Source organism: Rhipicephalus microplus, chromosome 6 (genome assembly GCF_043290135.1).
Source record: "Rhipicephalus microplus isolate Deutch F79 chromosome 6, USDA_Rmic, whole genome shotgun sequence".
NCBI lineage: Eukaryota > Metazoa > Arthropoda > Arachnida > Ixodida > Ixodidae > Rhipicephalus > Rhipicephalus microplus.
Window position 1 is genome coordinate 201180965 of NC_134705.1, and position 27583 is coordinate 201208547.

The 27583-nt window shown below is 42.2% G+C and overlaps 1 protein-coding gene across 3 annotated transcripts; it reads right to left on the reverse strand.

The window, feature by feature from the left end:
• Window positions 1-1335: 1335 nt before the first annotated feature.
• Window positions 1336-27583, reverse strand: LOC119166908 (uncharacterized). 3 transcript variants are annotated; one of them, XM_075867601.1, is made up of 9 exons: window positions 27399-27583; window positions 19521-19658; window positions 17630-17761; window positions 15828-15968; window positions 14731-14868; window positions 12698-12797; window positions 8035-8153; window positions 7270-7415; window positions 1336-1994 (listed from the first exon to the last, which is right to left on the reverse strand). In XM_075867601.1, exons 1-9 carry the CDS (start codon window positions 27466-27468, stop codon window positions 1890-1892), a joined length of 1089 nt encoding a protein of 362 aa, XP_075723716.1. In that variant the 5' UTR covers window positions 27469-27583; the 3' UTR covers window positions 1336-1889. The 3 variants fall into 3 exon arrangements, with proteins under 3 accessions (XP_075723716.1, XP_037274195.2, XP_037274196.2); XM_037418298.2 differs by having other exon boundaries at window positions 7270-7439; XM_037418299.2 differs by having other exon boundaries at window positions 7270-7373; window positions 27399-27582.

The following is a 27583-nucleotide window of genomic DNA, read 5'->3' on the forward strand; positions in this document are numbered from 1 at the left end:
TTGATTTTAAGGAAACTTGTCGGGTTTAGTTATATATTCATTGTAAATGTACAATTATTTCATTTTCAGTACAACTTGTAGTTTTTAAAATATCAAGCATTTTATGTACCTTTCAATGCAAAATCTTTTTTTGCACATAGAGAGTTACAAAGTAAATCGGAATACCAGAATACTAGTCTGGAATGAGCACTGGATGCAATAAAGCAAAAGTGGACGCTCAAAACCCATTTGAGTAAATGCAATGGTATGCTGAAAATACGAAAATCGGTGTCAAGCTGGGGTTTTGGTGACGAATGTTCAACATATTATAACTTTTGTTGAAATGGGTTTAGATCATCTATTCTTATTTTACCGCATAGAATTTTCACTCCAGATTATTGTGAAATGCTGATTCCCTTGGAAGCTCTCTTTCTAAGAAATATTTTCCTCCCCAATATTTCAAGAATTTTTACAACACATTGTAAGAGAAAGATAATTTCATATTTTAAAACAACTCACAAATGTGCATAAAATCAATAATGTAGGTTGCTGGGTAAATTGGCTCATGCCATTTGAAGAGGCATACCAGAGAAAAAACAAAATGCAGCGAGGAACACTTCAGACAGGACAAGCGGCAGTGCTGTCTTGCTGTTCTTCTCGCTGTCTTTTTTTTTTTGCCAGCTTTCTCTTCCAAAAGCAAATACTCACAAATTTCATTAAAATCCATTAACAATTTGTAAAAATGTTAAGTGTGGTGCCCCTTCTTAAACTGTTGTACTTAAAATGTGTGTACACTGAGATTTAAGCTAGTAAACACCAAACTACAGTGAGTACGCACGTCATGAAAGTGACTTGTAGCCAAATATCAGACGTGATACTACACTGTATGGCATTAGCAAGGTAACTAGACATCTACAGTCATCTTGACTGACAAACATGCAGAGAAACATGAAAACCAAAACCAGCACTTGTCTGCACAGCTCAAAAATTGGCCTATGAGAATCTGGCTCTCTTCAGATTCGGCAACATAAGCATGTGGTAACTAAAGGCACACTTGTCAACACTATGGCACCGGGTCTAGATATTTCTAAAGGCCCCTCTCTTCACACAATTCTTTTTCAGGGCTACATAGACAAGCAAGGTTTATCACCACGTGATGTGAAAAAGTGGTGGCCCCACTTTATATTAGCAAACCCTGAAAACATAGCTGGCATACTCAGCTTAAATGAATCAGAGAAGAAAGAAGCATAGTTTCTTATAAATACATTGGAGGGTTCTGTGACACTAGTGTCTATGTGAGCTGCAACGCATGGTACTTCAGCCAGCACAAGAATGACGGGTAGTGCACGGAGTTGCCTAATATTCTATTTTTTTTGGCTCTGTTTGGTGGAATATACTTTGCCGCAAGACGAAGTTCAGCAAAAGTTAAGCAGTTATGCTTCACCACCTGGACCGTTTTAGTTTCAACAATTCAAATCAGCTCGGGAAGTTCACAACAGTTCCATTTTTATTTAAAAAAGAATGAAGACAAAGCAATAAACAAAGCCACAAGTGTGTTCGAGGCTTGCAAGCCCAAAGATTAGGCAAATATGTGTACTAACTATCATTCCCATGGTGGCTGGGCGATTGCAATGCCAGAGTTCCCTCTAGATAATATTGGGAAGAAAACAACAAAGAAGAACTTTAAAAGTGTGTGAACTATTTCTGGAGAGGGGGATTTAAACGAGGAACAAAAATTTACATAATTTTAACAACACTGCCACAAATTGTACATGACCTTCCTGCTGCAGCCATGTTGAAGAAGAAGGCCTCTCCACATAGCTTCCTCTGATGCAGCGTTTATTGACGACGTGCAGCCAGGTGGCGGGTGACGATGAGTGCAATGATGATAACTGTTACACAGCAGTCTCTCAGGCACGTCGCGTTGGCTGTGCAGCAGCAGTTCCTCCGGGCACCAGCTGAGGCACAGGCACAACAGGCCCTCGTACCGCTTCTTCATAGGTCGGTGGCGGCTCCTGAAAAAAAATTTTTATCATCACTTGTATGCCAACATTCAAGTGGAGATACATTTTTTTATGTCACCCGAGAACGACTGCAAAGAATTCTAGAGCTAAATGCGAACTTGTGGGAAGAGCTGAATCACTCGACTGCCTTACTCATCTGCCTCTACAAATGAGTAATTCAGCTCTTCAGGGGACGGAGCTGCTTTTCAACGTAGGGGTTGTTTTGCATGGAGTTCTTAATTGTACACGAACCTGCTGCATTCTCACTCACAGTGGTAGGAATGCCTTCCAGCATTCTGGAGCAGCCATTGGGGCAGGCACAAGCTTTTCGTGATACACACGGAGGAAGAAAGTTTAGCCTTAATTTAGTTTAATGTTCCCTCAGTTAACATAATCATTTACACAGAAGCAGCAAGCCCACAAAATAAACAATAGTAGGATTATGTACAGAAGCGGTGACATAAAATAGTGAAGAATTTTGCACCAGCAAGCTAGCTGCAGCATAAAATTCGTAGCAGTGTACACACAAACACATGCAAACACAGACATTTTCAAAGCTCACTGCAGCAAAACCTCATTATTACATACATACCAAGAATCTGCTGGGAACGCAGCTAACTACACACTAAACGTATGATGCATTAACCACAAAGTACATTAAGCATGCGCAGAATCCTCTCTCAGCATCGTCCCCCACCCTACCATGTCAATGTATGGGGCTGGCAATAAGCCCCCCATGTGCACGCCTATAACCAAGTACCTATTTGTATTTCTTCAACGCCCCATCCCCACTCGAGAAGAAGTAAGTGCAGTGTCACAGCAAATATTGCCTGAAGTATCCACCATGAAGCCACTACTTTTTTTGCCAATGTTTAGAAAAGATCAACATTCTCGCACGACCATCCCATGGCACGTAGTGACATCACCAAAGTGCATTTCGATACTAGTGCAGAGTCCTGGATACGCAGCCAATGCAGTGCCTGACATAGCGAGGAAATGGACATAATCGGCTGTCCACCATAAATGTGTACCATGATCTAATACTTAGCGAAAACTGACTTCTTTAAGACGCGATGCCGCCAAAGCGAGCCAATCGTCTACTAGCTAGTTGTGTGCAACACTTCGCCTACTTGGCGTGCACACCGTGTCGAGTCGCTTATGCCCACTACACTTCAGACTGTGCACAGATACAGCAAGAACGTGGCAGCGGACGGAGGTGTGTTTGGATTGCCGCTTTATGAAACTGTGTGCTACACTTGCTGTCTAGGTCCCCGCAATCCACAACAGCGAGCGGCTTTCGTTTCTGCAAAGCGGTGTACGCTAAACACGCTCCCGCACAACGATTGAGGCGGCAGCGATCGGCGCCTCGGTGTTCTCAGGTAGTCGCGGCTATTAAAAGCGTGCAGTAAGCTCAAAGCGGCGCTACTCCACACCTGTAGGCTTTCTGTCGGTGGTAAGTCATACTGGCACGCTTTTCGGTAGTCACCACATCACTTTCGTTTTTTTTTTTTTCAACGGTCAATAAAAAAGGCGCCGCCGCAATCGTGCAGAAGTCGGAATAGGTAATCGGCTGATTCCGTGCTTTTGCAACAGCGCAAGTAAAAGATGGCGAACATCCCGTGATATCCGCTCAGTATGCATGCTGTCAACATTAGTTTCGGTTCCAAAACCACTGAGTGGCGCAGCAATGGCACTGTAATTTCCAGTTGGTAAAATTGGCACAGGTTTCCCACCACTGAATTCATATTCACACTGACTTCTAAGCATTTTTTATTATGCTGCACCAGCTTCTTCAATCTATCTGCACTGAACTTGAACCAGATAGTAACGAAGGCCTTGAAAATATTAATTACATTTTTGTGAAGAAGAACGGCGCTACTGCTTAGACTGTTCCTTTTGTTTTGCCGTAAGCATGGCACCATATTTATTAACACCGTCAATACACTCATGCAGTAGATTACACCCCTGCATTCTACAAACAAAATTAGTCTCTCTTTGTCTTCCTGCATAATGGTCGCACCCCAAACTAACCATTGCAGTAATGGTGGTTACCCTATGCTGTTATGACATTCCACGTCCATCGTTTTGGGCGGTGGCCATCATGATGATCTGCGCGACAGCTCTTTGCTTTGTGCTGTTTTGCCATAAATGTAGCATAGAATGTTCCATGAATGTGCTATGAAAGCGCATAGCATGATCCTACATAATTTCTCTACTCTTACAATCGCATTAGATAAGCCGCACCCAATAACAGCAGGAAGCCATGAACAAAGGTGTGAGATTATTGAAGCACTTTGAATATTCGTATGAATACTACAGTACTCAAATCCACTTCGATTCGAATTTCAATTACTGAAAATTTAAAAATATGTGTATAATGATTTAAATGTAGCCCCTCCAAAGGTAGTTGATTGATTGATTGATATGTGGGGTTTAACGTCCCAAAACCACCATATGATTATGAGAGACGCCGTAGTGGCGGGCTCCGGAAATTTCGACCACATGGGCTTCTTTAACGTGCACCCAAATCTGAGCACACGGGCCTATGGCATTTCCGCCTCCATCGGAAATGCAGCTGCCGCAGCCGGGATTCGATCCAGCGACCTGTGGGTCAGCAGAAGCGTACTTTAGCCACTAGACCACTGCAATGGGGCCCTGTAAAAGTAGTTTCGCTGCAGTGCAGGGGTTCTAAACCGTGAGAACACCTGTCCAAAAAAAAAAAAAAAAATCTATCCTGCAGCGAAGCCCCCACTTCGAGGTTAAATGAACACGTTACCCTCGCACCAATTCACAATTTTTTTTCTTAAGTTTAAAAGCTTGTTATACCATTTTATATGCTTCTAGTAAACTTAAAATGTAACATATTTTAGAGGTTATTGCTTGCATTCAACCAAAAGTCAAATGCTATTCAAAGTTTCTTTCATTTCTTCTTGAATATAGAAGAATGACATTTGCACATGCTTTGTGTGCACTTCAAAAATATGCACATCAGTTGGGTCATGACAAATATGACCACTTTTCTTTATAATATGTGATTTATACTGTTCAAGTTTGAATAGAAATAATTTGACCAAATAACTATTTACTTCGAACCTAAAATTTACTAATCATATAAGCTTAGCTACTACAGTGAAACCGTGCTACAATGAAACTGAGGAGGCGTGAAAAAATTTTGAAGCGAAAATTTCCTTGTAGTGAAATTGAAAAAAAAAAAAAGCTGATCTGAGCTAGCAAAACAAAAGAATGTTCAAAAAAACGTTCGCTGCTTCCTATTCTTTCCCAGCAGCGTCACGTCGTCACTCAACCATGCATAGCGAGGCCATGGTGAAAAGCACGCTAATAGAACGCCTAACGCCGCTTTTGTGAACGAACCAAACAGTTGCATAAACACATTAGCACCAGCAGCTGTCTGCTGTCAGAGTATCTGACAACGTCAAGATGAAGGAGGCAGGGTATCGTGGAGCGGCGACTTTTCCATTATTCTATGCCATTCTGATCATAGATCACTCGCGGCTAGTTGATTTTGTTGATAATGCGGACGAGCAGCCGCTCTAATAAGTTACCACACTGGCCAAGCACGAACATAATGATAAGCATCAGAATCGGAAAAGGCACCGTGCCGCGGTTGCACCCAGCAGCTGTGTTAAGAAAACCATGAACTGAGCAACTGAGCTTCAGCTTCAGATCGTCTGGGGCTCAAAAGCAAGCCAGTGGCAAAGCAAAAGCAGGGCAGTCTCATTGCTATCGCTGTCAAGCAATGGCAGCACCCATGCTTGCTGAACAGCGGCGATTTCTCGTGGTGCCAATGCGTGCTTTAGACTTCACTGACGCATTCAGATGCATTTTTTACACTGTTGTATACTGTACACTATTTTTATGTCAATAAAACTCAATTCAATTCAAATTCAAAAAAAAATTTTTCAGACTCTGAAAATGCATAGAAATGTTAGACATTGAGTTTACAGCATAGCAATAAGTATTTGAACCTAGAATTGCATCATAAAATGTTGTTGAAGCAGGACAATCGAAGAAAAAGTGTTTGTTGTGGCGACAATATTTATGCATTGACTCCTATGGGCCGCTGATGGGGAATCGTGAATTTTTCCATGTTGCGGTTGAAGTGGCGTTCGTTGCAGCGGAGTTTGACTTTACCATTCTTAGCCATGCCCATGCAACCTTCGTGTTGCTACACATTGTGTATGGATCAAGCACACTGCTTATCTTTGTGGTCGCTAAATTATGAATGCAGTACAGGACTGCACAAAACATTCCACCTCTTTTTGTTTTTGTTTTCTTGGTCATGCGCGTGCAATCTGTGGCTCGTTCAAGCAAAGTGAGTGTTATGTAGGTAATTCCTTAGCTCCGTAGCCACATATGATCAGATAAGGTTATGCTTACAATTTCTATGCAATTCTCAGTTGAAGCTGGTCAAAATGAGCATTGATTTGCTGATGCTTAATGTCGACAATGCCGTAGTTATTTAAAAAAAAAAACAATAATCAACAATTTTTTATTTTCAAGCCTACAGGCAGGTGTTCTGTCGGCAGTGTTGGTAGCCATAAAATGAGGTCTGCATATGTAGCGAATTTCGAGGAACTGTCTCGATCATCATTAGTTCATCCCCCCCCCCCCCTTGCTTTCCACTGCAGCTTTGGTATGTGAGGATGGTGGAATCGAGAAATGAAACTGAGCTTTTGAACAGTGCCAAGACGGTGATGCTTGGCAGTGGGAACAATGAGAGCCTACAGCATGAATTGCGGATCTTGTACCATCTCGAGCGGTCTTCTGGGCTAATGAAACTACTTTTCTGGGCACAGCGTGGTTTTAGCGATCTCGGTCTAATATATTTAGATAAAATACATCGTAGACAAGGGCACTGATGGACAAATGGAAAGTAAATAAAAAGGCAACATGCTGCTGGCCAGCAGCAAGTTGCCATTCACTTTAATTTATTCACATTTATATCGTAATCACTACAATACAGCTAAAAGACTTCAAAAAATTCCCTGCAGCTGCCTCGGCTTCGTTCTCTGTTGGCCTTCATTAAAATTACAGGCTTGAGAGATATGCATGTTGTTTACAAATGAATTTTATTCACTGACTCAAGCCACCCACCATTACACACACAATTATTGGCCCGATTGTGCATGTGATGTCATTTATCGCAAAGTAACATGTTGCATCAGCCACTTGGCTCAAGCACGTACATCATCACTTATGAAAAGGTTAACAAATGTACATTTAGCCATGTGTCACAGAGTAAACCAGGTGAGGAGAAAAGATTTACCTCTTCAGCTGGATGGTATGGTGGTGGTTCAGGAGGCAGACTGCAGGCCGCTGAGGGTGGCAGGAGGTGGTCAAATGAGTCTCCTGTTCTCGCATTCTGGCCTCCTACGGTAGTGTGGTAGTGCACACGGGGAGTCTCAACACCACCTGAGCTCATCACACAGGGTGCACCTAATATGTCCAACCCCCCTTTTCATTAGTTCAGAATGAAACAGTACCATGCCCTCTGGAATTGTAACCAAGGGCATGAAAACCGGTCAGACCCTCACATAAAAATATTTATAACCATCACTTTTGACCTTCCTTTGTAGTCGTAGTAAAAATAGGCGCAACATTTGGTGCCAGGAGTTTCTGTTGTCGCTTGAAGGTGGGCACTGTGTGCTTCATGAAGCGCTCGCTTGTGACAGGAGTACAACTGACGAAAATTCTGGCGTTCCCAACGACGATGTAACAAATAGCAATCACTTCTACACGAACAGAGAAAAAACTACAGTTATAGTCTAGCTGTGATTTCCGATTATTCTAGAATATGCCCATATAAATTTTTCTAGGATATTCAATGATGAAATTGCAGAAAAGTTGGGATAATTCATTTTTCGTAATATAATGTCTCAAAAACAAAAATTGAGTAGCATAGCTGCCTTTAGCAAGCTAAAAAGCACGTCTATTGAGAATTTTATTTAAATATGAAAATTGAAAAAGATTTAAGGCATTACTTAATCTCAATACATAATCAACACCCATAGTTTGCTGAACATAAACTCACGCTGAGCCACCTCCCGAAGGGAGATTCCACGGCGAAATGGGATGATGTACCGATGGGTACGACTCCCAAACGGGCGATCGTGCAGCCCTTGCCCAGAGTCTGGCTTCTGGCGTCGCTTCCTGAAGAGGAGGTGCCACACACAACTTTTACTTGAGGGCATTAAGAATTTACCAACAAAAGAATTGCAAAATTGCACACAAAAGTAACTTGTAATAGCTGCCAATTTAAGGAGGACTTGTTTTCATGAGGGCTTTGCCCCGCCGCAATGGTCTAGTGGCTAAAGTACACAGCTGCTAACCTGCAGGTCGCGGGATTGAATATCGGCTGCGGTGGCTGCATTTTTAATGGAGGCGAAAATGTCAGGACCAAGATCTGCTTTGGGAACCTTCTTGTCGTTAGGAGAAACTCTGCAGTCGGAGCCAGCACGCCTGACCCCAGCGAAGTGTGGACCTCGCACGTAAGCAGAATAGCTATAAGATTGTGCACAAAGGTCAGCGGCTATGCACTTGCGGCGAAGGAGACAACTTGAGATCGTAAAGAAAACAAACCCATGAAAGGCTGTAGATGACTCAGGCTGATGCAAAACATTGTCTCCATAAAACTTGAAGCTCAGGTGCTGTCATCTTCGAACACTAAGTTTGTTCTCACTCAATTCAGGTGGGGTTGCAAGAGAGTTTCGAGCAGCACATGTGTTTTGCAGCATTGGTGCGCAGCTATGCGCATGACGACTACGCCATAGGAGCGACTAGCGACACTATAAGCGACCCTGTGTCTGATATAATACAAGCAAAACCAATGCTGCTGGAAACTGTCTGAGAAGGCCATCTCGACACTTTAATCATGCAGTGGACGATCGGAAATATTTTTTGTAGAATAAATTTTTCCTGACTCCTAGTGACAACTGTCTATTGAATAGCTGGCATTAATGTCAGGCAAATATTACTGCTGAACACTATCAAAGTGCGAAGCTAATGCTTTAATTCAATATTTGGCTTACAAAAGTTTCTTTCATTGCAGAACTTCGATGTTACAGCAGCATAATCACGAGGGGCACGCACTTCTGTTAAGTTCACCAGCCTAGTGCACTTTTCCAACAATACACTCACAATGGTTCACGCAAAGGCCTGTCAAAGAAGGCCAAGTTGCTTAAACGGCCAAATTCAAATTGATTCTGAAAGTTGAGTGGTTGGACCAACTACTAGAAAGTGTTGGGTGCATGAGAAACAAATACAAGGCATTGATCACCGGTGGTCGATTTTAATAGGCATGGTAACGAAAAAGTTAACGGATTGATTTTGACCGGCTCAAAATTATGTGCCAAATTCAAGTGCCCATTGCATAAGCATGTCTCACACTCTATGCACAACCGCTTTGCAGGAGAAACACCATACGAGTTTGTTCAAACCATGAAATGACACGCACTATGTAATATCGCTGCAGTGATCACGATCAGTTTCATCGTGATTGTTACTCAAGCAATGCCGCTAAAACTATTATTGAGCAAAAAAAAAAAGATTTCGTTTTTTAAGGCATTGTATCATACTTAATGATATCTTATCAGGAAGTCTTACTTTTGTCTAACATTGCTTTTTTTTTTTCATTTCACCTGTATTGTGTGTGTATTACGTAGTGATAACTTGTTTATATTAGAGTCCTGTGAAAGAAAACACGAAGGATGCATTGCACTCCCCAGTGAAAGCAAAGTCCCCATCCACTGGAGAGAAAAAACCCTCTTGTCTGCGGAGACAGATGTTGGCAAACAGACAATCATAGAAGGAACCCCTGTTCCAGCAAAGCTGAGTCCCGCTTCGAAAAAGATTAATAATCAGGGGCTGACTGGATCATGGCAACATCATGAAATGCAAGTTGTCAAAGCGAAAAAAAAAAAAAATTCACCTACAGCTTTTGGTCACCACTACTTTAGCTGCGTACATCAATCACCTTGGCATTAACTTAACGAAAACGTATCCAATGACCCTCACTGTTAAACACAATGAGTGCTACGCGCTTTTACTTATATGAAACAAGACTTCAAAAGAAATATTGCGTTTACCTCAAACACGATCAAAAGCATGGCTACGAGACGCACATTCGGTATTTACGGCAGCACAAAAATAGAAATTTACAAAGTCAATCTCAGGACACTTCTCCATTCTTCGTTTTGAGCCACAATTGCAATAGTTATAGAAGACAAAGAAGAAACCTGGCAGCAAAAGTTTTGTAAATTAAACAAACAAAAATGCAAACTACCATATAAAATGTAATTAATGCCCCTGCTTCATTTTGTGAAACCACAAAAGAACAACTCCGTTATTTTAAATATTACGCTAAATATAAATCTGAGATTATTTGTTTTAGTAACACCAAAGGTACCGCGCAGAAACTTCGCCTTCGAGAGATGTACATTGCATCTTTGTGGACTCTGCGATGGTTGCGATTTAAACAACGCATATATTGCTAAGCTGACACTGAACTGCATGTCTTCTCAAGTTTCTTTACCAAGCTTTGGTTTCTTTATTTCAATATCAATGAAGTATTGCAAGATAATGGTTGTATGTGTGAAAATCCTTACCATTATTTGGGAACTACTTCATTTTGTGGTGTGGAGGCATGGGAAATAAGGGCAACGTGGTCTCGTGGGTCGAGTTTATATTTATTCTTAGGTTGTCACCAAAACTGCATAAATGTATCTACATGTAACCTCTCTGTAAAGGTGGTTTCACTGCAATGAAGGAGTGCTAAACCATGAGAACACTTATACAAAAAAATGCACATTGCCACGAAGCCCCACTTCCAGGTTAAATAAAAATATTACCCCCCTCTCCCCCCAGTGATCAATTCTTCTTTAAGTTTAAAGGCTTGTTATACCAGCTTTTATGCTTTAAACATGTTGTTACAAAGTAACACAAATTTGTGGTGTAGAAACACAGTTGTTTCAACCTACTTTGAAGGAAAAAAAAGCATTTGCACAAGCCTCGTTTCAATTTTTTTAATATTGTGTGAGATAGGCCACGACATATATATTTTTTTATAAAATGTTATATACATACTGTAAAAATACAATTCAAAATTATCCTAAAAATTGCCTGTTTTGCCTAAAGAGTGGCTGAGGTTGGTGCGAACTAACCATTTCACTTAGAGCAAATGAAAGTTTCTTTCGGAAAGGGCACTGCTGAGAGGGTTGCATATTTTAAGCAGCCAAATAATAATTTTTGCTGTTGCTCAAAGTTACCAGCTACACTGCTATCAGTTCTACATAATTATGTGGATGTTCCATGACGAGGTCAACTTGCGAAACTGTTGTCGAACGAATGCATAGCAGCAACCAAAACTCTGAACACCATAGATGGTCTTGCTCTATTCTGAATTCGATGCACAAGATTGCAAAGCAGTAAATGTGGCCACCACAAACAAAGGTGTAATAATTTAAGGGACCTTGAAACACTTTTTCAAGTAACCAGGGAATGGACTCGCTAAAAGAGTTTATTGCCTCACAAATTCAACACCGCAAAAAATTCAAAAATCTGTACAGCACGAGCGGAGTCACTAAGATTTGTCATACGCTGCAATCGCATTCTCTCTTCTCTCGTTCCGACGAAAGCACTGAGAGCTAAACTGAGAGGGATGGCAGGGGCAAATAACATCACGAGCGCCTGGTGACTTTGTGCACTTTTTCTTTTTTTTTTCTTAGAATACGCGACTTTTCTAGTGTGATCGCACGTGAACACTTGGACAAGTCGTGGCCTCCCGCACCAATCCCTATAATGAACGAGCGTGCCATGTTCAAATGAGCCCATGGCTCACAGAAGGCCTTCTACAAGTAATTCTCAAGCCTCCTCCTTTGTTTGTTGAGAGAAAAGAAAGCAATTTCTTGCTGACTTTGATAATTTATTGTGAATCGCAGGCGGCGTGCTGTGCTACATTATTTGGCTCGCGTGTACTCAGGAGCCTCTACTGGTTATCGGCAGCATTTTCTGACCATGCTCAAAAAGTGTTGCAGAGCGCTGGAAAAATGCAGGAAGTCTTTCCAGCATACCGTATTTACACGATTGCAAGTCGACTCGAATGTAGGTCGACACTTCTAAAGTTGAACAGGGGGCGAAAAAGAGCGTAAAATTATTTACAATGTCTTTGAAAACGAAAAAATCGAATTCCAATGAACCAAGGTGGTTTCACAGCAGTTAGCTGTGCAGAAAAGCTAGCTTTGGGGTAATACGTGGGGATCATTTTTAAAAAGCCTTTACATTCGAAACTAGCTATCGATTCTAAGTTGGCCCCCCCAACTTCGGATATCATATTAGGACAAAATCGGTCAACGATCGGTCGTGTGAATATGGTAAATCTTGCTTTTTTCGTTCCATTTTTCAGCTTTTTGACATAATTTTTAAGTGCAATTCAAGTTCTCGCCTTGTTTTTATGTGATTTTCGACTGCATCTGTACTTTTCCTCAAGAGTATGATGACTTTAACATTGTAACAGTAAGTGAATAAAAAAACAATTTCACACCATGCATGCAATCTTAGGATAACAATAAAAACCCGCAAGATGCTTCCAACATATTCATGCAGAGAGCGATAAGACATGAAATTATAGCTGCTGAAACCCACTCACAATAGAAAAAAAAAACAAGTTTGCATGTCAATATAAAGTATGTAGTACGTACATGTATCCCAATATAATGCAGGCGATAAGGATGGCTGCTGGTGAAATCCTGAACACGGACACCACCCCACCATGAACAGGTCGCTGTAAGCCTGAGGAATCTGCAAAACAAGACAAGTAGCACACACATTGCCCACATTTGTCATTATCACCACCACCCCCCATCATTCTATGGTACTGTGAAATCTCCACCCCACCCTGTCCTGGGTGAAAAATTGTATTTTATCCCTGCGACCTTGCATCACCTCACCCAACTTTCTGCCACCCTCAACTATATGTTGTGCAATTGTGAAACCAGCCGCCACACAATATGAATTACGTAACGAGTGGGTCACTAAATGCTTCCAACCCATTAAATACAAAAGGTTCAGCCATATCACCAGCCCCTGAATCAATTAATGGAAAAGAGGGTGCCTTGCAAGTGCACTTGTAGTAGTAGCCTCAAGAGAGTTTGCACTGGTTTCTGAAAACGGCGCTCTTCCAGCTTTCCCTGTGACTGTGCTGCATTTTCTCCGCAAGCCCAGTGTTTCAGGGGCGAAGTGCCTTAAGTTCAAGGCTTGCCCATTGGTATTGTTCGCTGTGGCCAAACGCATGCAAGGAGGTACCCACTATACGTCATGATGATGACAATGAAGAACAAGCGCGTTCCAGACAAGACATTCTCTTTCTGCCATAACGGCACAGCACGTTCAAGGTACCCACTATGTGCCATGACGATAACGATGAAGCTGACGACGATAATCACGAGCACCAGCTGGCTTAATCTCAATATGCTCTACGATGCATTCCCTATGACGGAAACAACCAACAGCCACCAGCGGAACGTGCCCAAACCTTGACTTTGCCAACTTCAGGCTAAATCCGATACCACAAAGGAGTAATAATCAAGGCAAAATCAAATTCACAACTCAACACAACAAACCATTTATGGTAAATAAACAATATAACTTTACACTACTTTGCCCTTCATTTATGTACATGAGTGGTATTTCACGGGTGATCTACGGTAACACCAAACAATCCTACAGCTTCGCCTACTTATTATTATTCACTTTGTGGATATCCTGTGATTTTTTTTTTTTGTGGCTCATGTATGTTTAAGTAACTATACTCAGCAGAGTGACTTGTTAGGCTAGTTGGTTCATTCTTAACGAGCTTATGGCACTTGTCCTTCTCTGATGTTTTTTTTCGTGCCATAAGCTCGTTAACTATACTCATATGACAACGGCAAAATGCACTTGTCACATTCGTAGGCTTGTGTGAATATTCGAATGTTTGGAATATTCAATCAAATAAAGCAGTTTTCAAGTTTGTTTTGAATTGAATTTAAATTATTGAAGCTTTCGAATTATTCGGGACGAATGAATAGATGCATACTAGTCCGCATGTTACATCCTGTGAATGTGGTTTCACTGCAGTGGAGGGATGCTAAGTCATGAAAGCCTTTACATAGGCCATATGATAATTCACATGCAAGTTCTTGTAGAAGTGGTTTCACTGCAGTGAAGTGGTGCTGAGCAATGAAAACATATCCAGGAGAAATCCGCACTGCCACAAAGCCCCACTTCAGAGTTAAAGATATTCCCCTCATATTGATACACTTTTCAAGATCTGCAATTTAAAAGCTCGTTATACAAACTTATAAGCTTTACATGGAGTAAATTTGAAAATGTAACATATTTCACAAGCTATCAGTTGCATTTTACCAAAAGTAATATCTTGCTGCTATTTAAAGTTGTTTTTGCTTCTTTTGATGCAAAAAAATGTCATTTGCACGGGCCCTGTTTCAAATTAAAAAAAAATATTGAGCAGGTTAGTTAGGTCATGACAAACACACCCATCTTTCTTTAAAATATACAATATGTATATTATTCTAATTTGATTTGCAATTATTTGACCAAAATTATTATTTGCCTGAATTCACTTCAAACTAAAAATTCACATTCACACAAGCCTACACATTCGTATGATTGCTCTCACAATCAAATTCTAATTGACATGCGACTAACAGCTTTGCCATAAAAGAGTACTGACCTGCGCATCGCCAGCCCCAGGCAGTAAGTTCGGTGTGGTAGCCTTGCCTGCAACGGCAAAACCTGCCATCGCAAACAAGATGTCGGTCCCGGATGAAGCAGTCATAGTTGGTGTAGCACAGCAGCAAGGGAGGGTTGCCTGCAAACAATCGAGGAACATCAGCCTTGGATACAATTTATGCTCCCATGCTCTGTTCTACAAACTTCATTCGTCGTGCTGCTGACACTGTCAAAAATGAATTTTACCATGGCAAGCTATGGTCTGCTCTGCAATAATGTGCCACACACACCAGCAAATAAACTGCTTACTTTAGCATCAAAATGGTGAATGGTTGGGCTAGTTGGTTTGACATTTGGCATAGAGGTAAGAGGCTTGGAAGCATTTTTTAACCCAATGCATAGTGGCGACCAATTTTCCCCATGACATAATGGGTCCTGCTTGATTCTTAAAAACGTTGCAAAACAGAAAACATAACTACCATAATTGGAGGTGCCATAATGCCGGTTGTTACCCGCTTTCATGCAGGTTTTAGACAAGCTCTTTGTTTTGTTTTGTTTTTTTTGGTGCTTAATGGTTTTTGATTTTGTATGTTCATCAACAGAGGATAGGTTCAGTTTGGTGACCATAGTATGGACGTCACACTATCTTTGGCAAGCCCCGTGGTTTTGATGACAGGTAGCAGTGGCAGAATAAGCACGATACCTTAATTTAACCCGTATCACCACAGGACATTGGACCTGCATTTCTTTCGGATATACACGTAACGTACACGTGCTGTAACAAGCACAATCAAATCTCGAAGAAAAAAAAGGAGGGATTGTTTTCACAACATTGACATTACAGTTTTACTGCACTGTTGTATTACTTGAACATTCTTTCGGTCTTTCTTATGTGAAAATGACTCCTTCGGTGACTATGCTCTGCACAAAAGGTTCTGTGTCCTTTTAATGAAGGTTTGAGATAACGAAACAAGTTGCCCATTTATTGCAAACTTTCACTGTACCGAGGTTTAGCTGCAGTCAACTCTAACATTCGATCTTCACTGTAACCTCGCCTAATGTATTTTAAATGCACTAGAAGAAAAAACCCGGGCATACCTGGCACACAGGTGCTGTTGCCCCCTATGGACTCCTGATAGTAGCCGTCCTTGCAGCGACAAGAGGAACCGCGGCACGCCGACGCATTGCTGCCGGCTTCACACTGGGCATCTGACCGACACGGGTCGCCGAGCTTGCGCCCTGCAACACACAGTCAGAAGAAACCTTGACAAGACTAATGGAAGCAATGCCTAATATTCAATCTTACTTGCTTTTGCATCACTACTGGAAGCCACTCAGAAATTGTTTCTTATCGTTACTCTCATAAAAAAGCATCATAGTAAATACACTACTGTCGCAGTGCAACTGTCTGGACAACGTGGCAATTTGTTTGTTAATTTATTGGCTCAATACTCTCATCACTTTTACAGGCATTACAGAAGACATAAAGTAAGCAGCTGATGTACTGTGATATACAAGCGATAACTTACAAAAAGTGAGCAAGACAAGAAGAATTACACACGCTACCAGCATGCAGAGAAAAACCATGATGAATATTTTCATAAAACCAACAATACATTAAAGTTCCATCAAACACTGAAGATGGTGATCTGTTCCAATCCCATATTGTTTGAGGAGAAAGACATATTTTAATTCTGCATACTTACAGCCTTAGAGGGCCAGCAAACTGGCCCAAACCTTTTTACAGTGAAGTTTTTTTTTTGGTATTAGCGGACAAAAAACAAACCGCAAGACCCTTGAACCACTAACAGACACTCGCGCTTACATGCTCCTCTATAAGGAGATGTGCAAGCTTTTCGCCTTTTCATCTCATATGCCAAGAAAGAGCCTTCATTGTCATCTAGATTTTGGTCATTGTGGAAGTGCATTGATATATTTTTTTCAAAACCTGTCGTCGAATTCCCTTCAAAAGTGACCCACGCGTTAGATATGGGAAAGACGTCCTTACAAGTGGCAACGTTAAGTGACAATTCGTTCATATTCAAACACCTCCCTTCCAGTCTCAGAATGTACACTGTCCTAACACTTGCAGAACTGAATTTCTTGACTGCGACCTACTAACTGAGGCAAGTTTGAAACTCCTGTTCTAAATGTTTTACTCAATCTCTTATTGCTTACTTCCATGTAAAAGCCTATTGTAATGCATCAATGAAACAACTGAGCTTCAATGTTGCATTGAAAGCATTGATCTTCTTTCAAGGAACTCATTAAAATAATGATGCATTGAGGGCTCTTCACGAAAAGTAAGAAAATGGCCCCATGTAAGCAGTGTTTCAGAATATCAGAATATGGGTCTAAACCATACAGTGTGAGACATTGAAGAAAATCGACTCCCCCCCCCCCCGCCCCATTTACGTCTGTGGTGACTCTACTCACCAATAAACTACTGATGCTAACACCCCTGCAGGAACATTTCTGGACATCAAAAGTGATGCACCTCACTTGAATTGGCTGAGGTGACCCATGAACATTCTTTTTTTTTTGTTGATCTGACAAGAAAATTTCATCACCAGTTTAGAATATGAAGTCTAACCTTCTCCCATCCTATTTCATAGCGTAAGGTCAGTGCCAACATGTCAGGCTGACATCACCGATTTCAGAAGTACATTCTTAGAATCAGTGTTAAAGAAGTTCACAAATTCTGCTATGATGACCTTTTGTTTCCTTTAAAAGTGCTGAATTAACACTTCAATAACCTGTCAGGAAGTGAGAACTTGATAACAACGCTACATCTGCGTTCAACTGTGTTGACCTCCTTTTTTCTTTATGCCAGTCTGCTATGAAAAATGTGACCCTTTACAGCCGTCTGAGTACAGAGAACAAAAGTGCCGAAGACGTACCCGTTTTGCAGACACCACCATGTTCGTAGAATCCACGGCGGCAAACGCAGACATGCCGGCTTCCACATTGAGTTCGATTGCGGTTTATGCAGGACTCGTCTGACAAGCAACGCTCCCCTACTGGCACGCCAACTGCGTCATGCGAGAATACACTTCTCATTTACTCATAGTGCGGCATTAACAAAGAAAAAAAAAAAACAGTGAGATCACAGCCATTTATTTATACTATCTGGCACAGCATAATATGCTGCAACCAAAATTATTTTCTTCCCTCTTTGTTCTATGGCAAGAAAATGTTACGGTAACTCATACAACTTGCACAGTTATCATATGTTCCGATTACCAAAGATTATAATATAATTACCATTTTTTTCTGCAATTATTTTTAGATTTTTGTTGAACAACTTGGATAATGAAAGCCTTTTACAATTCGACAACAACTAGGCAATTATTATGATTTGTGAAGCACAGAATTACTGTTGCAGAAACCTGGTTTATTTTACTTCTCTGCGGATGCAAATTCTCGGCAGCAGCGTAGTTCTGTAAGTGTTGCCTTTCAAAACATTTTAACACCGAAGTGTTTTGTGCAAGGGTCCACCCACACTTTAGTGACTTATTTCCGTTGGACGTCTGAGGAATGTTCATGATCAGATGGCAAAGAAAAAAGTGCTATCAACAGGAGTTGTGCCCATGACCACTGGGTATGCAACAATGGCAGTCGGATGCACTATCCACTGCACAGCAGTAACATGCTCTTATAGCTGTACAAACACACCTTTTATATCTAAAGCTGTCCTCAAACAGTAGTTTTGGTTGGCGGGGTGGTTATGTATTAAGACTGTCAACACCACGATTAACTCCTTCAATACATCGTTGCTATGCATCATTACCATTCAGCACGTTTTCAAAAGAAAACAGGTATTTTTATCAACATTAACGTATACCAGCATCAATCTATACCAAAAAGAGCTATACTTGCTCAGCTTGTTTGTACCACTGCATTTTCCGCTTAGACCTGACCCAAGAAAAATTGCAGTCAGCCAACAGAAGCAACAGGACATGCGTTCCATTACCCTTGGGTAGGGCCGAGGCATTCCATAACCCTTTAAGCCACGAGCAGGCAACTTTCGCCCCAGTTTTGTGATTATGCTCTCACCATTAACTGCGACACCTACCACAAATGTCTGTTTAATCATAAAGCGTGGGCATTTCTAGTTGGGATGGAGATGTACCAACAAGCATCAATGAGAGCGAGTTTCCATTAAAGGCTGCTACAGCTGTCAAACACCAAAAGATATTGGGCAAGCTACCTTATATCAATGCACAGTAAACATTCAACCACTTTGGTAAGGGCTGGTTTTACTTTCGTGTTATACCGACTTTTGTGATGGAGGAATCAACCATGCTTTTTTTTTACACTTATCACTCAGCAAAGACAAAGAAACGTGCCCATAATTTTGGTTACTAAAAGTATACTAAAATACCACATGTTAATATTCACTATTAAAGAATTTCAGCGCCCTGATGATCATACACGTGAGTGTGCAAGAGAAGACAATGAAGCACTGCGTGCGTCAGAGCTTTATGGGCACACGTGTACAAGCTTCCTAAAGAGTGATGTAAATGTCCAACTCAACGCCCAGAAACCAAGAGTCACTCACACAAATAAGGCAATTATAAATGCCGAAAAAATACTCGACTCTCGAAGCATGTACCAAGCTTCCAGGAGCAATGAGAAACGTTTGCAACAAAGAACACGCAAGCCACAAATTTGATGACACTGCCCCTTTAATGTGCACCATAACTACGAAGAGTTTTTGAGTAAGCTTTAGCTGGGGCAATAAGAAAAGAAACACTATTTGTGATATTGCATATGGCTTCAACCACTCACCAAAGACACAGGTGAGGCTGGCATTGACTAGCTCTTCCTGGTGTCCCACCTGGCAGACACAGCTGTGGTTGTGACACGCATAATGGCTCACCCGGCGACAGTCGCTGTCCAACTCACACGGACTCCCCGTGGTTCCCGCTTGATGCACAGATACATCCCAATCAATGTCAGTGGCACGTGTGAAAAAAAAACAAACAGCCGTTGCGACAAGTAAGAACAACTGCAGGCCAGATGAAGCATGAGCATTTTTTTACTCGCATGCCTTGAGGTATATCACCATCTACTTAAAAATATTTTTAGATTTTAACTCAAAATTAATTTATTTTTGTCTACCTAAGGCAGAACAGTGTAAAAATAACTTCAAGTATGCAGAGTAAAAAAAATTGAAAAAAGGTACTGAAATTACCGAAAATATGACTATCACATTAATACTCCTAACTATCAATCCCACCACACAAAAAAGGAAATGGCATGGCAGACTTACAGCTATGTACTTGGCTAGACAATGAACTGGGAATTTTGCACTGCCACAAATAAAAAAATATAATAAAGCCTAAAAACTAAAGATTGTGCATTTCAGTTGAAATCTTAGAAGTCATAAGTATATATTCATCATTTTCAATAATACTAATTGATTGCACCAGTCTAAGCAAGAAGTGAAGAAATATTCACAGAAACATATTGATTTTGTTTAAACTTACAAGCTTTGGTACAATGAGAACCAACTGATAACCCCGTTTCAAGAAAACAAAAAATTAAGTTATCCAAACATCCAATTTTTTTCCATTTTAGGGCAGTCACAAGGAAGACCCAGATAGAGAGTCAATTTTTCTTTTCTGAACCACAATACCGAATATCTGCCCATGCTTGGAATGGCGAAAAAAAAAAATAGCCTGCTTAAATAAAAACAAGAAATGCGGGAGAGGAGATGTCATTTTAAGTGGTGGCAACATGCCTTTACCAATGAGCTATGAATTTTCCAACACTAACCTGTATGATATGGTTACTTAAGTAAGGCAAATGTATTGGCCCCCTTTCTCTCTGTGCCAACTCTGTGATTCTCTTGCCTACTGTATCTACTATACTCCCCTAAAATGATAAAACAGCATGCCAAGGCCACAACACAAGGAAGAAAAATGTACCGCTTTCCATCTTGAATCTTGGCAGTACATCTTCACACTTGCTTCCTTGTGTTGTATTCTTGATGCACAGTTTATCATTTTTACTTATGTGCCAGCTCACCCAAGCATTTGTTTTGGCTACATTATCCTGCCATCTTGCCTAGCCTGATATAGTTTTCTGCCACATTTGACTGTATGGCATGGTTACTTGTTGCACACAGAGTTCCTTGTCTAGCTTTCCTTCTGTGTTGTTTGTGATGTTACGATTACTTGAGCTGAACACATAATACAGTAGCATGTTGCATCCACTGTACGGTACAGAAACTGTACTGTCAAGCTGTCCTTCTACACCAACAGTGTGTTGTTGTTACCTGTTGTGTCAACTATCAGCCTGCTGTATTTCTAACTATCCGCAGATGGAAACTCCTCTAGTGGCGGCGCACGTGTCTGTGGTGCGATAGAAGATTTCGAACGCCGCGGCTGCTGGCAGTGTTTGTGCCAGCCTCTTTATGCTTTTTCACAGTTTTGCTTAATGTTTCTTCTAGGGCTGTTGTCCCATGGCTCAGAACCGCAGCAACATGGTTTGCTGTCTTGTGGGCTGTCACAATACCTACGACATAGTACGTCAATACTTTTGACGAGTCACGAAAATTCTTTGCCACTCTATGGGAGAGCTTTGTATGCTGCCAATTCTGACCACGGCAAAGCGCTACAGGTGCTACGGGGGCACTGGTCGAGGCCAGAGAGGCGACGACATGGTGTGTGCACTCCGTTTGCATCGTGTTTGTTATAAGTATATGGTGCTGTCTGTGCCTTTTGGCATTTTCAAATGCGACAATTAGAAGCAGCATGACAAACGATGACGCAAGACGTGCTGTGTGCCGAACTGTCGCTCTGGCTAAGGAGGTGCTCGTCGAGGCCAGTGAAACGATAGCATGGCATGTTGGCTGTGCTGGTGTCGTATTTTGCTGCGAGTGTACGATGCTGCATGTGCCTGTTACCATTTTTGAATGTGTCAAATAGTTAGCAGCAGCTTGACAAATGATGCTGAAGAAACGTTGAGTACCACACTGTATGTATGCCTTCTTCAGTTTCTGTTTTGAAAATAAAATGCTTACGGCCTGAAATGAGTTTTTTGTTACGAAAATATAAAATATTTGAAGCCTACTCAATTTCACTACGTTGCTAAAAGATTTCACTAGTTCCTAGGTTAATCAGCCATTTAAAACCCTTGTTTGACATTCGTCCAAGTGAAAGGATCTCTTATAGAGCACGGTGTTATAATGCCGCAGATTTTAGGTTTTGATCAGAAAATTCCTCCTCCTCCGCTAGTTTTTCTAACAGTTGGAGCCTCAGATCCCACAAACGAAAAACTGAGCCAGTGGAGCAAGTGTATGTGGATTAATGAACATGGTGTAGTGGGGAATTCGCAAGGCACTGACTAGTGGGGCCATCTCTCTCGGAGTGCGAAGCGCGAGTGTGTGCACGAGCTGTAGACACTGGACTGCTGGAGCATTTCTGTCCGTACTGGCTGCCTGCCTACTACCTGGCGTCGCTATTAAACTCCCTTGCAAAGTGGTGGAGGTGCTGGGTACGCAAACCTGGAACTTCGAAGCCGGAAGCTGCCCACTGCATCAGCAATGCCTGATCAGACGACCGAGCAAGGCACCCCCCTGCAGAGCACGGCCCAATCTCAACTGGTCATCGTACCTACCACCCTGCGCCAACGGGATCCCCCCTTCTTCAGCGGCACCGAGGATTAAGATGTGGAAGACTGGTTGCAGCTGTTTGAAAAGGTGAGCGTCGCCAACAAGTGGGACGACCCCTCGAAATTGGAGTATGTCCCATTTTATCTCAAAGACGTTGCCAGCCTGTGGTTCACAAACCACCGTACGGAATTTACCACTTGGACCACTTTCAAGACCACCCTTGTAGCTGTGTTCAATCGCCCCGCAGTGCGCAAGCTGCGTGCTAAACTGCGCCTACGCAGACGAGCGCAAAGGCAGGGCGAAAACTACACTAGCTACATTGAAGATGTTATCGATTTATGCCAGCGCTTTAACCCTGAGATGACCGAGCAAGACAAGATCAGGCATATTTTGAAAGAAATAGACGATGCCTTTCAAATGTTGCTGGCAAAGGGCCCAAGTACCGTATCCGAGCTTGTGACCTTGTGCCAGAACTTGGAAGAGATTCGCAAGCAACGTGCATTAGTTCAGTGGTCAACGACAGTAGACGACTCTCTCGCTTCCCTGGCCGTCAGTGGTGACAGCACCCTGCTGGAGCAGATAAAAGTATATGTACGTGAAGAAGTCGCACGACAGCTTTCGTGTCTTTCGTATCTGCCGACCACCGAAGCACCAACGAACCGTCTTACGCCGACAATCAGACAGGCTATTCAGGAGCAGGTCTCTGAGGCGTTGCCATTACCTACGCCTGCCTCTCCATCAACACCTGTTGCCGCGCCACTGACTTATGCAACCGTCTGGGCAATGCCTCCGCCTTGTCTGCCATTGTATACGCCACAACCTGTGCGACCTTCCACCGCGCCGTTCTAATTTACGCCAAGCCAAGCGTTCTAATTTATCTGAAAGATGGGAGGTTTACAAAAAGGTAGCCGATGAATACAAGCATGCTTTATCCACGGCAAAGGAGTCCTTTCTTCAGCAAACGCTACCAATAATTCTGCAAAACAATCCCCACAAATTTTGGCAGGTCGTTAATGTAAGCGATAGGAAACAGATTGAACTTACCACTGACACGGACGAAGTAATTTCCAGTGAGAACGTTTGTATCACCCTTAACCATGCATTTTCTTCATTCTTTACGAACACTACTCCTGCCGTCCTTCCAGGTGTTCAAGCTCGCGATTTCATTGTGATGAATTCTGTACACGTTGACCGGGCCGGCATACGCAAGTTGATCCAAAATTTAAAAATTTCGTCGTCACCAGGCGTCGATGGCATTTCTTCTAAATTTTTGAAAAACACTGACGTTCATTCCTCAATTATTCTGTCGAGACTTTTTGATCAGTCATTAGAAGAAGGTGTTCTCCCAGAGGACTGGAAGGTGGGGAAGGTGGCTCCCTTGTTTAAATCAGGAAACGCTCATAGTCCCGGGAACTATCGCCCCATTTCACTAACCAGTGTACCATGCAAGCTTCTCGAACATGTAATTTACACCCACGTCGTGAGTTATCTTGAAAGTAACGCCTTCTTCAGCATTCACCAACACGAGTTGAGGAAATATTATTCATGTGAGACACAGCTTCTGGCCTTCACAACGATTTATTCTCTGCTGCTGATCGTTCATCTACTGTTGATTGTGTCTTCATAGATTTTTCAAAAGCCTTTGATACCGTCTGCCACAAGTTACTTCTTCTGAAACTAAACGCGCTAAATATTGATGCTAACGTCTTAAACTGGATTGAATGTTTCTTATCTAACCGCACCCAGTTTGTAACTGCTAACGACCATTGTTCACCGACTAGCCCTGTAACGTCCGGCGTTCCGCAAGGTTCAGTTCTTGGTCCCCTACTATTTCTTATCTACATCAACGACTTACCTAAAGACATTTCATCATCCATCAAACTATTTGCCGATGACTGTGTAATTTACCGTGAAATCCGGACTAACGCAGATAATCTTGCCCTTCAAACAGACCTGGATCCCATTTCATCATGGTGCGACGCATGGTTAATGAAGCTAAACGTTACTAAATGCAAGGCTATGCGAATTTCCCGTTGTATTTCTCATAATGTACCGTGCGACTACACACTTAACCACAGCAATCTCGATCTGGTTTCGTCCTACAAGTACCTAGGAGTATATATTTCTAACAATCTCTCTTGGAACACGCATGTCGATTATATTACAAACAATGCGAATCGCACATTAGGTTATCTGCGCAGAAACTTTTCTTTGGTTCCGACTAGCCTTAAACTTCTGCTTTATCAAACATTAGTCCGACCCAAACTCGAGTACGCGTCATCAGTCTGGGATCCACATACCAATTACCTCGCTGACGGCATCGGGGCGGTTCAAAATCGCTCGGCACGTTTTGTCATGTCAAACTACCATCGCACGTCCAGTGTTACCTCGATGAAAGCCAATCTTCACTTACCCACTCTCTCACTGCGGCGTAAAATATCTCGCCTTTGCCTGTTCCATAAGATCTTTCATTGTATTCCGTCTTTTAGCAACACTCTTTTCCAGCCCCCATCGTACGTTTCCTCACGCAACGATCATCAGTTTAAAGTGGGCGTTCCTAGCGCCCGCACGAATTTATATTTTGAATAATTCATCCCGAAAACTGCAAATGAGTGGAACCACCTTCCCGCCCCTATCGCTGCTATCCCTGACCTCACTTTGTTTAAAAACGCCCTCTCTAACTATTTCGCGTAAATTCGCCACTTAAGTCACGCTGTGTTTTCTCTTGTTAGTTTTTTGTGTGCGTGTGTCATTCAAAGACGCAACCATGCTGAACACTGTTGTTACAACCACCCTGCCTCTTCTTCACATCACGCAGTCTTTCTTTTCTTTTATGGTTTTCAGACCGCCATTGTGCGCATATAATTTTGATTTGCTGTATTTCCTGATTTTCTGTACGATGTATACCCGCTCCTCTCTGTAATGCTTCGGCCTTGAGAGTAAATAAATGAAATGAAATGCTTTCCCTCAGTGAATTGCGATGGATACGCAAATACCACAACCCATGGTACGCGGTTATGTGGCACAGGTGATTCACAGTGCCTATCAAACCAGGTCGGTGGAAAGAGCCGTTAAAAACCTAAGTATGATAGCATAAAAGAGCCCACATCTTGTTGCCAGTGTCAGAGGTGTTCTCGGTGGGCCAAAAATCCCAATGAACACAAGTGAAGGTCACCATTCTAGCCGAATTCAAACTCAAGCATTCTGCATGGCAGTCAAGTGCTCTACCACAGAGCCACCGCAGGTCTTGGGCCAGCTCCGAAAGAGGACTCTATGCATGAACATTATTGCAGGGCCATAACTAGAAGCCACCAAAATTATCAAATGCTTTAACTTTTTGGCAATACTTTAGTATTTCAACGCCTTCACATTAACCACCAGATGCCAAAGTTAGCTGTTCTACACAAAAACACTCCAGGAAATATTTTCTGGGTACGGCTCTGACATTGGACCAACCTAATCTGTGCTTGCAGCGTTATTGCTAGCGATAGTAGTCTAGTAAGCATGTGAGTCTAACCCCCATATTCAGAAACGCAGCTTGACTTGGACTTAACTTGAATCCGCCTTCAATGCAGTGCATTTGAAGCGCGTCTGTGCATTTGTGCTGCCTTGGCACAGCCTAAAGACAGCATGTTCAAAACCCGTTTGCGCTGAAATGAAGTCGGTGACAAGTCAAGCTAAATCAGGCAGCGTTTCGAATACGGGGGTTCATAGCCGGCATGTCTGTAATCGTGAAAGGTGCTACATGCAAATACAACTTTTTTTAGACATAATACTTATACTATACTTGATTTTTGCTTCGTCAGGACACTCTCAATATACCAGGACTGGCACTTGGTGCCCAGCTTTTGGTGTAAAACTAAAAATGTTCCTATCCCCATAATTCTTAAGGGTCATGTGACGTGCAGTTCCCACGTCAAAAATATGCATCAGTGCAGATTTTTCATGTTTGTTCATGACGCATGCAACTTTAAAACAATTTGTGCGCCGCCCACTCATTTCTCAAAGGTGAGCACACAGATTAAAAACCTTACCAGTTACTTTTAATCAAGACACCTCTAAATAATATTGGTGATTGAAATACACAGGTGTGCAACGTGTTTTGTGAGATTGTTTTTATGAAGTGTACCTGTACTGTAACGTCTTTAAAGAGAGCCGGTACTAAATATATAAATGCTGCAGCAAAAGTGGTGACTCTGCAATCCGAACACATCAAACGTCCTGACTCTTCAATAACTTCATTTGCCTTACCCACGGTCACGCATGTTTTAACAAGCCACACAAACAGAAAATAACGGCCATAAAATGGCAGTTACATTAAGCTCTTGCTGATAGATGCCGAACTTTCATTTCTGCGATGACCTCGCACAAAACAATGTGCAAGGGCCTGTTCGTTTGCCTTAGTTTGACTACGCGTTTCTCGAAAAAAGTTTTCATGACCTTCATGAAAGAACTAATTACCAGATTGGTCAGAAGTGGGAAAGTGGTTTTCCAAGTAGCGAACTTTCGTGCTAGAGCCACCGCGCCCCAAATTGTATATTACAAGGCAAGTTTTGCGACGAATACGATCGAGACAGGCATGCGCCGTAGAATTTCTACAGAGCTAGTCATTTAGCATGCGTATCTTGACAGCTCCTAGAATAGTTTCGTTAGCAATACCTACGACGGGTTCAGATCTAGCACTGGAATCGATTCGGGTGAACAGAAATTGAACATGTGAAGCTTCCAAAGCGAACAGGGCGGTTCTTTGCAATCTGCCCAAAGGCACAAAACAACCCGTTCTCGAACGATGGAACTTCCTTGAAAGCGAACGATGGCATCTTGGCAGATGGGGGCCCAGGGGGCAAAGAGCCGTCACTTTCGCCTCACGTCGCAAACATCGGAAGAGCTGGACCTTTCCATTCGGCGTATTCGAGGCCACCCAGCGAAAGCATAGGAGGTCGCCTAGCTACAGACGCGGCGACAATAATAAGGATTTTCGCCAATGCACCAATCGTCACAACGCTGCTATCCCTACTTGCCAAACGCGCACTCTTCGGTGGGCTTACCTTGGGTTGATGAGCCGAGAACATGGAGTAAAAGGACGCTGTTGGCGACAAAAAAATAAAATCTTGACATTTAAACGTTATAACAAACGTTCCACTATCATAGTAGCAGATGCTTATCGTCAGGAGACCCCCCCCTGCTAAAATTATGGGTCGATTCGAAAGTGGTAAAGCATAGGTACTGATTC

Excerpts from the sequence above, each read along its gene's own strand:
- LOC119166908 (XM_037418298.2), bottom strand. The coding sequence starts at position 27,468 with ATGTCAAGATTTTATTTTTTTGTCGCCAACAGCGTCCTTTTACTCCAT. Across the intron at positions 15,969-17,629 it reads TGGTGGTGTCTGCAAAACGG|GGCGCAAGCTCGGCGACCCG; the intron begins GTACGTCTTCGG and ends TGTGTGTTGCAG. Across the intron at positions 12,798-14,730 it reads CTGGGGCTGGCGATGCGCAG|ATTCCTCAGGCTTACAGCGA; the intron begins GTCAGTACTCTT and ends CTTGTTTTGCAG.